The sequence below is a fragment of the Coregonus clupeaformis genome, chromosome 34 (genome assembly GCF_020615455.1).
Source record: "Coregonus clupeaformis isolate EN_2021a chromosome 34, ASM2061545v1, whole genome shotgun sequence".
Classification (NCBI taxonomy): Eukaryota; Metazoa; Chordata; class Actinopteri; order Salmoniformes; family Salmonidae; genus Coregonus; species Coregonus clupeaformis.
In genome coordinates this window covers 5816115-5832614 of record NC_059225.1, presented here as the reverse complement: position 1 = coordinate 5832614, position 16500 = coordinate 5816115, and the positions used below count along the sequence as shown (strand labels likewise).

Below are 16500 nucleotides of genomic sequence, written 5' to 3'. Positions count from 1 at the left end.
CATCTGTAGAAATAGTCAGAGTTGAGGCAGAGTTCATCAGTGACACATGGAATGAAAAGGGTGTTGCTATTACTGGACATTTGAGCTGTACTGTATTATTAGTAATCACCTCATTGTGTATGTGTTGAGTGCCAGGTCTCTCTGCATCTCATGTATCTGTGAACACATACACACAGTCACTGGTCTATTACCAATGGCAGTTAGGGATTAGTGATATCTGATACACAAATATAATCCATGTTGAAGTTTGAACAGGTCAGACTAAACCTACCTAATTCTGTTCTCCCCATGTATGACCGTTGGTGAGCAGACAAGAAGTGAGGCCGGAGGTGAGGTCTTTGCCAGCGCCCCATTGATGGGCATAGCAGCGTAGATCAGCTCCTGACCCCTTATCAAAGATACTGGTCGGTCACACACAAACACCACACACACTGATTCCATTATCAATGGTGGTTATGATTAGCCTGGTGGAACCAACCTGACACCTGCATTCCCCTTTCTATTTCACTTCAGATGTGAAGTGAAATAGAATGGTGAACACAACGATCAGGCTGGTTCCACCAGACTAGGTTATTACCTAGAAATTACATGCATCTAAGACAAATCAGTTTATAAATCAATTAAAACATAGCTTGAGAAATAATGTAATCGTGTTTGGAAGCTAATTCTATGTTTTACAGCTGTAGACTGACTGGCTCTGGATTGTATTAGATTCAGGCCAGTGACGCTATCACACTATGCAACCAAATGTTACATGTGTTGCTATATCCCTGGATTGGTTTGAGTTTGTTGCTGCTAGTTAGTACACTGTTGTAGTCAGACATTAGTTAGCTAGTACCACAATACAGTGAGGGAAAAAAGTATTTGATCCCCTGCTGATTTTGTATGTTTGCCCACTGACAAAGAAATTATCAGTCTATAATTTTAATGGTAGGTTTATTTGAACAGTGAAAGAGAATAACAGCAAAGAAATCCAGAAAAACGCATGTCAAAAATGTTATAAATTGATTTGCATTTTAATGAGGGAAATAAGTATTTGACCCCCTCTCAATCAGAAAGATTTCTGGCTCCCAGGTGTCTTTTATACAGGTAACGAGCTGAGATTAGGAGCACACTCTTAAAGGGAGTGCTCCTAATCTCAGTTTGTTACCTGTATAAAAGACACCTGTCCACAGAAGCAATCAATCAATCAGATTCCAAACTCTCCACCATGGCGAAGACCAAAGAGCTCTCCAAGGATGTCAGGGACAAGATTGTAGACTTACACAAGGCTGGAATGGGCTACAAGACCTTCGCCAAGCAGCTTGGTGAGAAGGTGACAACAGTTGGTGCAATTATTCGCAATGGAAGAAACACAAAATAACTGTCAATCTCCCTCGGCCTGGGGCTCCATGCAAGATCTCACCTCGTGGAGTTGCAATGATCATGAGAACAGTGAGGAATCAGCCCAGAACTACACGGGAGGATCTTGTCAATGATCTCAAGGCAGCTGGGACCATAGTCACCAAGAAAACAATTGGTAACACACTACGCCGTGAAGGACTGAAATCCTGCAGCACCCGCAAGGTCCCCCTGCTCAAGAAAGCACATATACAGGCCCGTCTGAAGTTTGCCAATGAACATCTGAATGATTCAGAGGAGAACTGGGTGAAAGTGTTGTGGTCAGATGAGACCAAAATCGAGCTCTTTGGCATCAACTCAACTCGCCGTGTTTGGAGGAGGAGGAATGCTGCCCTATGACCCCAAGAATACCATCCCCACTGTCAAACATGGAGGTGGAAACCTTATGCTTTGGGGGTGTTTTTTTGCTAAGGGGACAGGACAACTTCACCGCATCAAAGGGACGATGGACAGGGCCATGTACCGTCAAATCTTGGTTGAGAACCTCCTTCCCTCAGCCAGGGCATTGAAAATGGGTCGTGGATGGGTATTCCAGCATGACAATGACCCAAAACACACGGCCAAGGCAACAAAGGAGTGGCTCAAGAAGAAGCACATTAAGGTCCTGGAGTGGCCTAGCCAGTTTCCAGACCTTAATACCATAGAAAATCTGTGGAGGGAGCTGAAGGTTAGAGTTGCCAAACGTCAGCCTCGAAACCTTAATGACTTGGAGAAGATCTGCAAAGAGGAGTGGGACAAAATCCCTCCTGAGATGTGTGCAAACCTGGTGGCCAACTACAAGAAATGTCTGACCTCTGTGATTGCCAACAAGGGTTTTGCCACCAAGTACTAAGTCATGTTTTGCAGAGGGGTCAAATACTTATTTCACTCATTAAAATGCAAATCAATTGATAACATTTTTGACATGCGTTTTTCTGGATTTATTTGTTGTTATTCTGTCTCTCACTGTTCAAATAAACCTACCATTAAAATTATAGACTGATCATGTCTTTGTCAGTGGGCAAACGTACAAAATCAGCAGGGGATCAAATACTTTTTTCCCTCACTGTATGTATTTGTTCCCCTAGACATGGGTTGCACCTCGGAGGCTAATGTGACTGTTTTGTCTAAATTACACTAACTTAGAGATGCAAGGAATTATGATGACATTGCTAAAGTATGAAAATAAATTGTAGGAAACAACTTTGCCATATTATGATGTTGTCAAATTTACTTTAGAGAGATGGCAATGTTGTCATTACTGTTACTAGCAAAGTTCGTCAAAAATAGCTAGCAATGCTAATGTTAGCGTACTAAAATACGGTGGTCCCTTCAATCTTAGATAACAGGCTAAAGTTATACTGCATCTAAGTCAATTTGGCGACATCACAATCATGACAAAAGGTTTTCCTACTAATTATTTGCCATCTTTTGAAATGTTACCATGTTTCCAAGCCAAATCGGAGTTCTATTGAGGTAGGCTAACATTAGCCAGCTAGCTAACGTCAGCTATGCTAGTGATGATAGTGATAACGATTATCAAAATATACATAACCAGATACAGTACCAGTCAAAAGTTTGGACACACCTACTCATTCAAGGGTTTTTCTTTATTTTCACTATTTTCTAATAGTGAAGACATCAAAACTATGAAATAACACATATGGAATCATATTAAACAAATCAAAATATATTTGAGATTCTTCAAATAGCCACTGATGACAGCTTTGCACACTCTTGGCATTCTCTCAACCAGCTTCATGAGGTAGTCACCTGGAACGCATTTCAATTAACAGGTGTGCCTTCTTAAAAGTTAATTTGTGGAATTTCTTTCCTTCTTAATGCGTTTGAGCCAATACGTTGTGTTGTGACAAGGTAGGGGGAAGTATACAGAAGATAGCCCTATATTTTGATTTGTTTAACACTTTTTTGGTTACTGCTTGATTCCATATTTGTTATTTCATATTTTTTCTACATTGTAGAAAATTGTAAAAATAAAGAAAAACCCTTGCATGAGTAGGTGTGTCCAAACTTTTGACTGGTACTGTCCATAACCAGCAGTCTAGCTACCGGTATACTCACCACCACTGGGGACCAACGGACTCCAACCACCTATTCCGCATTATAGGGACCTTCAGCAGGGCATGCAAACTTGTTGGCTATACATCCTGCTGGAAGCATGCATTGCATGGTCAATCCGTATAGGGCTTTTCAGTCTAAAACGTCCGTGATCTTTTGAACGCGTTGGGGGCGATGAAACAACGGATCCCCATTCAATGAAAGGAAGCGAAGTGGGCAGAGGGGCCATTTGCATGTGGAGCTTGGTAAAAGGGGGCATGATTTGTTGACATAATTGTAATCCAAACCCAACCTTCATTTACTCGTTGTGACACACTGAGGTTCCAAACTTATCCTATTTACACATTGTAGTCAATTTTGACACTAGAATAATTGTTTCTGACTCATATTGATGCCACATTGGCATAGGGATTAGTTGGTATTTAGGGGCAAAGCTCTTTTTTGGGTGGAGTAGGGGGTCTGAAATGTAATATTCAAACAATAGTTTTTTGTCTGTAAGCCTGTTCCTCTATCAGTGAACGCACAAAAGTAGTAATTTGGTAATACACACGGAACACACAATAAGGTCTACTTGCTGGTAAATGTCTACCTACAGCCCAAACTGCACACCTTTACAACCTGATGGGAAGTTACGTTTTCTTTCTTTCTCCTGTGAACGAAAGTTCTGACCTCCACATGGCCTACCGACAACTGCCTTGTGCCGAGTTAGGATTCTTTTTCAATCAGGAGCTGTCGGAGCTGATGGGACAAGGATGGGGTATCAGCGTCCCCAGAGGTCTTATAAATCTGAGCAGTTTACTGGACGGGAAAAATGGGCCTACACTCCATCTCCAAACTCTGCCTAATCCCAGCACTTCCTCTCCTCCGCTCCTCTCCCCCGGCCCACGGTGTAATGCATCTTCTGTAACTAACAGCCGTTGTTTCCCGATTGTCACGCTCCCATCCCTTTCTCCAGGAATGTGAATGTCTGTGTGTGTGCAGGAGGGGAGAAGAGGAGGGGCCATTGGTCTCTGCGGTTCAGGGCTTGAGCTCTCTTCTAACCTTGGAGCCATGGACACCGAGGCCAGAGTGAGAGAGAGACAGAGAGAGAGGGGAGGGAGAGAGAGAGAGAGAGAGAGAGAGAGAGAGAGAGAGAGAGAGAGAGAGAGAGAGAGGAATAGCAAGACAGAGAGAGAGAGAGAGAGAGAGAGAGAGAGAGAGAGAGAGAGAGAGAGAGAGAGAGAGAGAGAGAGGGCTGGGAGCTGGCAGAGTATCTGGATAAGCCATTACTTTTCACACCACAAACCTCCTCTCCCCCTCCTCCTCCACCTACCCCTCCTCCGTCCATCCCCAGCTCTGTGATGACTCTGGCAGGCATGGCGCTGTAACTGGGCCCCGTCACGCCTAGCCCCCCTCTCTCCTGGTTGAACAACCACTTCAGCGAAAGAGGAACACGCGGGTGTCAAGTCCTCTCGTGCTGGCAGCGTCCGGTGCCTTTCAACAGCCTTTAGGGCGTTTAATTAAGCATGTCCCTTATCTGCCCAGAGCCTGACAGGCACAAAGCCTCAGGACCTGCAGGGACCACACTGTGTACTGTACTGTAGGCACAACACCACACCATGAGGACTTTCTGCAGGTAACCCTAAATACCATCCTGATGATTTGATGTCAGTTTCTCCCATGTGTTCCCATTATCCTCAATCATTATGTGAGCATGCTACTGTCATCATGTTTGCGTTAAAACAGCAATTATTTCAGATCAGTGTTTTCCAGTTTCTCTGTGCTAAAAGCTCTTGTCTTAGTGTGGTGCTAGTGGCAGGGTCTCCTGTCTGTGTGGAGTGTAGTCCAGTCAGTATGTTATGTCTACAGAGGGCCTGAGCAGGCTGTCTGACCCCTAAAGAGCCCTGGTGCTTTAGGGGATCACCACGGGTCCCGGCCTCTCTGTCCTGCCAGCCCAGGGGGTGGGGGTGATTCTGGGTGTACGGGGCACCCTGTGACCCTCAGCCTGGGTCGGGTGTCAGGGGCTCGCCCTCTAGGGAACACAACCTGACCCCCTGTCTCGTTTCACATGGGGCTCCACTCCAAGGCCACGTTCAGTGCCACCACACTGCCCAGACTGCGTGTGTGTGTGTGTGTGTGTGTATGTGTGTGTTTGTGTGTGTTTGAGAGAGGGAGAGAGAGATAAAGAGGGCCGTTAATGGTAGACCAAGGCTGAGCGGTGTGAGCGCAGTGGGACTAATTCCACTTTAGTTCAAGTCTAGGGGTAAATACATTGGGAATGAGTCAATGCTGGCGAGCCAAAGTGTGACTAATTGCACAGGGTCAATAACTCCGGGGCTGATTCTGGCTGGTTTCAGACCCAAAAACACCCAGATGTGCTGGTGTGAGCAGGGGAGGGCAGGCCACTGTGTCTGGAACAAAACAGTCGAGATGAATCAATCATCGGCTCAACATTCTGTTCTGGCTCTATTGTTCAAAAGCCCACTAAAAAGGATTGGTCGGCGACTCTGGGTGAAGCCGAGTGGACTAAGGAACTATATGAAGAGAGCTACAACAGAAATACCAGCTTTTTCCTGATGGAGGCCAGGGCTCAGGCAGGTCTGTGGGGGCAAATGCTATTCAACCACAGGTGGTTGCTGCCATTTCAGCCAAGTGCTTATCAAAAAATACTGTGTTCCTTCACAAAAACCAAGGCCAAAATAAGAAAATGCCAACTGCTCTACTGGGCCCGTAAAAAAAGCTAAATCATTGTGAACATTTTCCATGCAAGCTCCACACAGGTATGATCTGACACGGCTTATCGAATCACAATAGCCTGCTCTGATAGAAAAAAAAGGACATCTGCTTTGTTTGTTCCACCAAGAGAAGAATAATGTTCAGTGCTGTTGTACCCTGGCTGAATAAAGCCTCCCCCTCTCCTCTTCTACATTTTAGTAATTTATCCAGAGCGACTTACAGGAGCAATTAGGGTTAAGTGCATTGCTCAAGGGATTTTTCACCTAGTCAGCTTGGGAATTCAAACCAGCAACCTTTCGATTACTGGCCCAATGCTCTTAACCGCTAGGCTACCTGCCGTCCCCTGCTGCTTCTCCCCCTCCCCCTCACCGACAGTCTGATAGCGGCTAGGGAGAGAGCGATAGGGGCTAGGGAGGGAGCGTGGCACAGCCCCTCATTATCACTCCCCAGCCCAAACAGTGGCGTGTCGCTTGGCTAAGCTACATTTCCTCTCCAGCCAACCCAGCATCTGTTTGTGCGTGCTACTGTCCTCTGATCCCTGGCTCTCTGACACCCTGCTCGGCCAATTGTTATTTACTCACCCAGGGCAAAGAACCCCAAGGGGGAGGGGGGAGGAGGAAAGAGGGGAGAAATGCTCATGACTAGCCTCTCTCTTCAAAGTAGGCCGCTGATAGAGAAAGTGTGTGTGTGCGTTAGGATGTAGTGTGTGGGAGTGGGGGGGTAGTGTGATGACAAAATGCATCCTGGACCAACACCTCTATTGTTTGTGTGATTAGTGGAGGCAGAAAGCCAGGTGTACCAGTGTGAGTACCAGTGTGTAGTACCCCCACTGTACCAGAACAAGGCCTCATCATGAATGGCATCATTACCTAACAAGTTGAATGATTAAATATCATTAAATATTCTACAAATCTAAAAGTTAATATTCTATCATTCCCATTGCATCCCAATCCCAAAAGGAGTTTACAGCGACTGTATATTACCGTGGGTTTTGTTCTGTTCTGATGTAAACGACCAGGGCCAGATAGGGCCGTAGAGGAGAGGTTAGGGACAGGGATCCAGTAGCAGAGAGTGAACAACAGTAGCGGTGGGGAGTGGGCCTCCCTGCTGGGTTGATTATTGGAGTGCTGTAAATAGGCCTGCCCACTGCCTAGAGAGAGAGAGCACATCTGGGTCTCAGCTCAGCACTGCTCACCTGGGCATCTGCACTGGTTGGAACACACTTTAGAAGGAGGAGGCAGCAGCAGAACAAACATAATTTACGGTTCAGTAAAAAGATTGTACAGAATGTATCATAACCAGAGCCTGAAAACAGAGAGGTAGGCGTACACCTTCGGTATATGTTTACCAGCAATATTTAAATCAGGAAAAGCGAGACAGAGACCATATGCCTTTTGCTCTGTTGTGCTTGATAGTCAACCAGCCACAGATGTTACAGCTTCTCATGCAAATGTGTAAATAAACACCTTGGGCACAGGAACCAAACAATCCCACATGCAGCAGGCCTATACTGCAAAAGTATATACAAAAGTTAGTATTTTTAATCTGCACAGGCACAATGTTTGTGGCTTTGGTGGTCTTTGTTCATCACCAGACATAGAACTCCATGGTCGACCCATGTCTGTCTATCTGTTGACCATAGTAGAGACTATATAAAATAAGACAATTTAACTGACTTTTAGGAGCAGCAATACTCTGATCTCTTGATTAATACATTTTTCCATCACCAACACTCCTTATGGATAGCTGATAGTTTCCCTGTGAGGGCCTCATGCTGAGGAAATTAAGTTGTGAATGAATAGATGATCAGATAATTTGTTTTTAATTAACAGAGCCTTGTGCTGTGTGGAACAGGCAAAGCTTTGGCTCATGGATTTGAGCTGTTAACATGTTTCTGCCATTGGATTCGTTCTTTGAAACACAGCACCATCTGCTGGTGAAAGGGGAGCAGTTGAAATCAGAGAAAGTGAGGTTAGGTTTAAAGAAATCGGCAAAACTAGGATCAACTAGAAACATGTTGCAGACAGGAGAGGACATGAATATTACTGGTGGTAGGCCGTGTTTCTTCTCTCTTCCACCTAGTCCTAGAATGAATAACAGACTGAGCACTGAACAAAGGACAAGACAACTTGGTCCATTCGAAATAAATGAAGACTACGATAGGCATGTTTTACAATAAAAGTACACTGAACAAAAATAAAAACGCAACATGCAACAATTAACGATTTTTCTGAGTTACAGTTCATATAAGGAAATCAGCAAATTGAAATAAATTAATTAGGCCCTAATCTATGGATTTCACATGACTGGGCAGGGGCACAGCCATGGGTGTACCTGGGAGGGCATTGGCCCACCCACAGGGGAGCCAGGCCCAGCCAATCAGAATGAGCTTTTCCCCACAAAAGGGCTTTATTAGACAGAAATACACCAGTTTCATCAGCTGTTCAGGTGGCTGGTCTCAAGACGATCCCATAGGTGAAGAAGCAGGATGTGGAGGTCCTGGGCTGGCATGGTTAGTCATGGTCTGCGGTTGAGGCCAGTTGGACGTATTGCCAAATTCTCTAAAACGACATTGGAGGCAGCTTATGGTAGAGAAATTAACATTACATTCTCTGGCAATAGCGCTGGTGGACATTCCTGCAGTCAGCATGCCAACTGCACGCTCCCTCAAAACTTGAGACATTTTATAGTGGCCTTTTATTGTCCCCAGGACAAGGTGCACCTGTGTAATGATCATGCTGTTTAATCAGCTTCTTGATATGCCACACCTGTCAGGTGGATGGATTATCTTGGCAAATGAGAAATGCTCACTAACAGGATTGTAAACACATTTGTGCACAACATTTTAGAGAAATAAGCTTTTTGTGCATATGGAACATTTCTGGGATCTTATATTTAAGTCATGAAACACGGGACCAACACTTTACATGTTGAATTTATATTTTTGTTCAGTATATGTCCACTTTGCTTTCGGCAACAGCTGAACAGGCTCATGGTTTTGACAGGTATAATGCTCTTTGACATTCAAAGGTCCAATTCCACTAAAATAGATTAAAACTAAGTAGTAGTATTTTTAGAGTGACGATTCCAAGTTCAAGATTTGACTGAAATACACAATGCAGAGAAACATGAAACGGCCCCTAAACTGCAAAGATCACTCATGGTCCACTGCAGGTGTAGCTTGCATAGAGTGATGCTCATGGTGCCCCATGGCAGATGTGGGTAAATACTAGAAATGATACAAGCATTTCACTACACCCGCAATAACATCTACCAAAAATGTGTATGTGACCAATACATTAGAATTGATGCTGAAGTTCATTGGGTTTTCATTTGGTGGCTTTAGTTCTGAAATACCATTTAAAAACATAGTTGTAGAAAAAGCATGTAGAGGTCAAGTACTCATTGAGGTGCAACAATCTAGGGCTGTAAAGCCAACTGATTAATAATCTGAAATGTATTGGTGCTCTGCAAAGCTGTTGAGCAGGAGAAATTCAACTGAAGCTAGCATAACATACACCTGCTATAATATTTCATCACATTTGAGCCATTCCAACAACCCATGTCTAGCCTACCAATTACTGTAATTTGGGTGAAAGACATACAAAATGTACAATGTGAACCCAGAGGATAGCTCTTAACTATTAAAAAGGTAGACTCAAAATGGCATTGCCACGAGCAGCACCAGACATTGAGCGAGATCGCCCGCATAGGTTACCATCTGCACGGGTTCGCTTCATGCCGTTCACAGCGTGGTAGCCATGGTACCAAAACAGCTGAGAAGTTGAGCCTCACGCTTCAACGCCTTGATGCTGTTTACTTTCTGCATCTACGTCCTACCGCAGTCTACCTTTAAAACACTTGTTTCCAAAGTAGTCCTTGATGGTAATTAAATGAAACTATTACATCAAGCAGGTTTAAAGAAACGACAGAACAGAAATATTTTCTCCCTCAATTTTATTACACAAAAATGTACAGAGAGATTAACGGTAAGACTTCTGGTAGCGGGCACGGGCTCCAGGTCCACCGAACTTCTTGGACTCGCAGCGACGAGGGTCGGCAACCAGCAGGGTCCTATCGTACTGGATCAGGATGTCCTTTATCTCCTTCTTGGAGGCCTCATCCACATCTGGAGGGGAAAAAACCTGTCAGGTTAGTTATTGTGAACCATTTTCTTGACCAAATGGAAATGCAATCAATCATACGCCCGTCATCATCCAAAAGGTTTCTCCCTTTTGGATGATGACGGGTGTATGATTGATTGCATTTCCATTTGGTCATGAAAATGGTTCACAATAACTAACCTGACATGGCAATATTGCCTCCTGCAAAAACGAGTCCAAAGTAACACTAAAAAATATTGTCAGCGGAGGCAATATTCTATTGAAAACAAGATTCTGCATTTTTGTGATCACAGTAAAATGATTGACTCTTACATTTCTGGTAGTATGCGACCAGGGCTTTGGAGATGGACTGACGGATAGCTGCAAGAAGAAGACGACACAGGGTAAGACAAACGGACATTGTCAAGTACAGTTCATCAGTTTCTACTGGAATGACATGGTTAAATGTAAATAAGTGGAGCAGCTTCCAGTTGTAAAAATAATCATTTACCGTAGATCTGTGCGACATGTCCACCACCCTTCACTCGGACTCTGATGTCAACTCCGGCAAATCGCTCCTTGCCCAGCAACAGCACTGGCTCCAACAGCTACAACAGACAGAAACTTTGTCAAGGACGCATATATCCTGCAGACACATGCATCAAGTAAACACAATCAGACATTTAGCTGATTAAGACCCATGTTGAACTTGGGTTTAGTAAACTGATAGCAGTTCAGTAAGAAGCCATGTTACACATGAAATAGTTAGCAACAGTTTCCTAAGGGAAAGGTTGAAATTTACTGGAGGGGGGCTGGTCCAACTCGAGGCATCATAAAATGCACCACCCTCCCCAGCACAAAAAATATGTTCACATGCCCCTCCCCTTGACAGCAAAATAAATGGAACACCCCCCCCACTCAGAATTAACTCAAAATAATGTTTAGGACCACAAACAATTGCAACCCTGTGTTTATAAACGTGGATATCGACTTTGCCACTTCAGCATGCTTTTGTTGCAGTCGATGCCACGCAAGTCTACAGGCCAGAAGGTTGGGTGGGGGTTTGCCAACCACAGACGAGCTCACTCTCCCTGCCTGTTTCATTACATTACGATCAGAGCCGGCTGCAGACAATGATCAGCTAGGGGGAAATCAGATTCAACATTCGAAGCCATATTTATAAATTATATAAAATAAATGCAACACATTTTCCACCAACAGGTTTCTGTGCCAATGCACCACACAACCAATAAACAAAGCATACTGACTTTGGGCACTTCAATCTCATGGTTTACGTTGTCAACACCACAATAAAGACTGTCAATCTCGACAAACAGAAAATACATCCCTGCCTAGATGATGTGCAGGCATAATCAAAGTGACAATGGGCTACATTTCCATCAAATTGGCCACATGTGAATATTCGCAAATCTTCATTTAGGAAAATTTGGCACCGTACAACATGCCTGGGAAGATTTTAATTTACCGGACATCCATATGCATTCAGATCCGACCTGGCGCAGCCAGCGCCATCAATAAATGAGGGATATTGGACAAATGAGAAAACAGCCTCTAACAAATTATAAAAACACCACTCCTTGTGTTTTGATGTGTAGCATATGCAAAACTTCAATTTATTTTATAAGGCTACTTTCCTAAAACAATAATTGTTCATCTCACAATTCAGCTGTCAGATTTGAGCACTAAATGTATCAGGGCATTGTATGCATAGGCCTATAGGCTTAGGTATCTACTGTATGATATATATACAGTGGGGAGAACAAGTATTTGATACACTGCCGATTTTGCAGGTTTTCCTACTTACAAAGCATGTAGAGGTCTGTAATTTTTTATCATAGGTACACTTCAACTGTGAGAGAGAATCTAAAACAAAAATCCAGAAAATCACATTGTATGATTTTTAAGTAATTAATTTGCATTTTATTGCATGACATAAATATTTGATACATCAGAAAAGCAGAACTTAATATTTGGTACAGAAACCTTTGTTTGCAATTACAGAGATCATACGTTTCCTGTAGGTCTTGACCAGGTTTGCACACACTGCAGCAGGGATTTTGGCCCACTCCTCCATACAGACCTTCTGCAGATCCTTCAGGTTTCGGGGCTGTCGCTGGGCAATACGGACTTTCAGCTCCCTCCCAAAGATTTTCAATTGGGTTCAGGTCTGGAGACTGGCTAGGCCACTCCAGGACCTTGAGATGCTTCTTACGGAGCCACTCCTTAGTTGCCCTGGCTGTGTGTTTCGGGTCGTTGTCATGCTGGAAGACCCAGCCACGACTCATCTTCAATGCTCTTACTGAGGGAAGGAGGTTGTTGGCCAAGATCTCACGATACATGGCCCCAACCATCCTCCCCTCAATACGGTGCAGTCGTCCTGTCCCCTTTGCAGAAAAGCATCCCCAAAGAATGATGTTTCCACCTCCATGCTTCACGGTTGGGATGGTGTTCTTGGGGGTTGTACTCATCCTTCTTCTTCCTCCAAACACAGCGAGTGGAGTTTAGACCAGAAAGCTCTATTTTTGTCTCATCAGACCACATGACCTTCTCCCATTCCTCCTCTGGATCATCCAGATGGTCATTGGCAAACTTCAGACGGGCCTGGACATGCGCTGGCTTGAGCAGGGGGACCTTGCGTGCGCTGCAGGATTTTAATCCATGACGGCGTAGTGTGTTACTAATGGTTTTCTTTGAGACTGTGGTCCCAGCTCTCTTCAGGTCATTGACCAGGTCCTGCCGTGTAGTTCTGGGCTGATCCCTCACCTTCCTCATGATCATTGATGCCCCACGAGGTGAGATCTTGCATGGAGCCCCAGACTGAGGGTGATTGACCGTCATCTTGAACTTCTTCCATTTTCTAATAATTGCGCCAACAGTTGTTGCCTTCTCACCAAGCTGCTTGCCTATTGTCCTGTAGCCCATCCCAGCCTTGTGCAGGTCTACAATTTTATCCCTGATGTCCTTACACAGCTCTCTGGTCTTGGCCATTGTGGAGAGGTTGGAGTCTGTTTGATTGAGTGTGTGGACAGGTGTCTTTTATACAGATAACGAGTTCAAACAGGTGCAGTTAATACAGGTAATGAGTGGAGAACAGGAGGGCTTCTTAAAGAAAAACGAACAGGTCTGTGAGAGCTGGAATTCTTACTGGTTGGTAGGTGATCAAATACTTATGTCATGCAATAAAATGCAAATTAATTACTTAAAAATCATACAATGTGATTTTCTGGATTTTGGTTTTAGATTCCGTCTCTCACAGTTGAAGTGTACCTATGATAAAAATTACAGACCTCTACATGCTTTGTAAGTAGGAAAACCTGCAAAATCGGCAGTGTATCAAATACTTGTTCTCCCCACTGTATAACAAATCAAATTCTATTGGCCACATGCGCCGAATACAACAGGTGCAGACATTACAGTGAAATGCTTACATACAGCCCTTAACCAACAGTGCATTTATTTTTAATAAAAAAGTAGAAAACAAAAAAGTGTTGAGAAAAAAAAAGAGCAGAAGTAAAATAAAATAACAGTAGGGAGGTTATATATACAGGGGGGTACCGGTGCAGAGTCAATGTGCGGGGGCACCGGCTAGTTGAAGTAATATGTACATGTGGGTAGATTTAAAGTGACTATGCATAAATAATTAACAGAGTAGCAGCAGCGTAAAAATAAGTTGGGGGGGGGCAGTACAAATAGTCTGTGTAGCCATGATTAGCTGTTCAGGAGTCTTATGGCTTGGTGGTAGAAGCTGTTGAGAAGTCTTTTGGACCTAGACTTGGCACTACGGTACCGCTTGCCGTGCGGTAGCAGAGAGAACAGTCTATGACTAGGGTGGCTGGGGTCTGACAATTGAGGGCCTTCCTCTGACACCGCCTGCTATAGAGGTCCTGGATGGCAGGAAGCTTTTGCCACACCAGGCGGTGATGCAACCAGTCAGGATGCTCTTGATGGTGCAGCTGTAGAATTTTTTGAGGATCTGAGGACCCATGCCAAATCTTTTCAGTCTCCTGAGAGGGAATAGGCTTTGTCGTGCCCTCTTCACGACTGTCTTGGTGTGTTTGGACCATGATAGTTTGTTGGTGATGTGGACACCAAGGAACTTGAAGCTCTCAACGTGTTCCACTACAGCCCCGTCGATGAGAATGGGGGCGTGCTCAGTCCTCTTTTTTTCCCCTGTAGTCCACAATCATCTCCATATATATATATATATATAAATTCATGGAAGAGAAGCTTAGGCCTAACCCCAGAGTGAGAGATATGCCGGTGGCATACTACAACAGACATGCATTTCTTTATGGAAGATGGCTACTGCATCTACAGATAGACGCAAAGGAGGCTTATTTTTTAATTTTCAATCCGATTTAAATACATAAAGATAAGCATTACATTGTTAGATTATATGAGTAACTCTGGTAGGCCTGAAACAGTGTTCCTCACCTCAAGTTCAACTGTTGGGAGTCAGTTGGAGCGCACTGCCTTCATATCATAGGCCTGCAGTAGCTAAAGCTTAATAATAGCCACACCATACCTTCAAACTTTATTAAGGTGATATCAAAACTCAAGTTTATAGGGAAGATATGAGCAGAAGAGCAAATGTAAACCAGGTAAAAAAACGCACTACAATCCCCGGTGGCCAAATATTTTCTCTTTTTATTATACAAAAAACACAACCCTCCCCAAAGCCAAAAAATTTCAAAAAAGTTCAACTCCCCCCCTATTTTGGACCAACCCTCCCCCACAGTAAATGTAAATCTGTCTTTAACGACTCACCTTGTACTGGAGAGTGGCTGGCTCAATCATCTCGAGGGGTCTGCCGTTCACCTTGATGAGGCCATTTCCCCTCTTGCAGTGAGCAACAGCGGTGGCTGTTTTCTGCAAAGAGATAATGTACACTACCATTAGTTAGGTTACGTTTTCTAACTACATGTGCATTTTTCTATGAAGCAGGGGTGGCTAAACAGATGGTCCATAACGTTAAAACATGTCTGAACCATGTCCACCCCCCCCCCCCCCAAAAAAAAGGCATTCAGGTGATTGCTTAGCAATAGAACAGTGTATTATATGCAACAATAGTTAGCCAGACAATGTTTTAATCAAACACTCACGTACATCATGAGGGATGAGTGGACCAAGTCATGGCAACTCGCTAACTACAATGATTAGTTAAAGACGCTGACATCAAACAAACACAACTCTAGTTAATGTAATATTTCCCACATATTTGGCAACTAAATCGGCGAACTAGTTACCTCACTACACTTGACAATTGGCGTTGATATAGCTTGACAACATGCCTACCGGCATAAAATTAGTTAACTGATTAACGTAGCTAGCAGGCCGCAACATTTGTAGCCATTCATATCAATATGCCACTAGCTGCAATCAAGGCACATGTAGATGTTTAACAATAAAGTTGTCACGTGGACGGTCACTTACATTTCCAAATGTAATGGATAATTTGTGAACAAATACATATTTCTGGCCTGGCTGGCTAACATGGCTGAGCTAGCTAACGTCACCTAGCCGGCTAGTGTTAGTTTGTTGGCTCAGCAACACACGTGGAATAAATTCAGATAGTTTACTCACTTTGCGTCCGAAAACCTGGACAGATTGCAGAGGACCTTTGGCTGGCATGTTTCTGAAACAATTGAATCACAAGGATTACCTTCACAAATAATTAATAGATTATATTTTTGCATTTGTAACTTGAGCTCACGGGGAACATACCGACTTCAGCTTTAGTGCCGTACGAAGAGACCGAACGGGTTTCAAACACCGAAAATCAGGGGCAGTGGCACGACAGTTTATGGCCTTGCAATGCATTTACGACAATTGCAGGCAGAGAGGAAGACGCGATATTCTGTGTTGCAACTCTCATTTTTTTATTTCGTTGCAACAAATGTATGACGTATTTTGGCAAATTAAGCAAAATATTTTTATTTGACATGCGTAATTAATTCAGTTAAAATTATTTCAGACATAATATTAATTATTTGGGCCATGAATTACATTTTGGGGTGCACATTTGTCCTAATACAAATAAGCACATTTAGAATGTATTGGCAATCTGTGAAATATGTGCACCCAAAAATTTTATTAATGGCCCAAATAATTTACATTATGTCTGAATTAATTAAACATGGTCTGTGAAATAAATAAAAAACTATATAAATACGGTCTATGACTGAACAGGTCACTACGAACA

The 16500-nt window shown here is 43.6% G+C and overlaps 1 protein-coding gene across 1 annotated transcript; it reads right to left on the bottom strand.

Moving 5' to 3' along the window:
- Positions 1 to 10114: 10114 nt before the first annotated feature.
- On the bottom strand, positions 10115 to 16078 carry LOC121579056 (40S ribosomal protein S16). The gene is made up of 6 exons (XM_041893323.2): positions 16023 to 16078; positions 15882 to 15933; positions 15066 to 15167; positions 10789 to 10885; positions 10611 to 10658; positions 10115 to 10303 (listed from the first exon to the last, which is right to left on the bottom strand). Exons 2-6 carry the CDS (start codon positions 15927 to 15929, stop codon positions 10158 to 10160), a joined length of 441 nt encoding a protein of 146 aa, XP_041749257.1. The 5' UTR covers positions 15930 to 15933; positions 16023 to 16078; the 3' UTR covers positions 10115 to 10157.
- Positions 16079 to 16500: the final 422 nt, after the last annotated feature.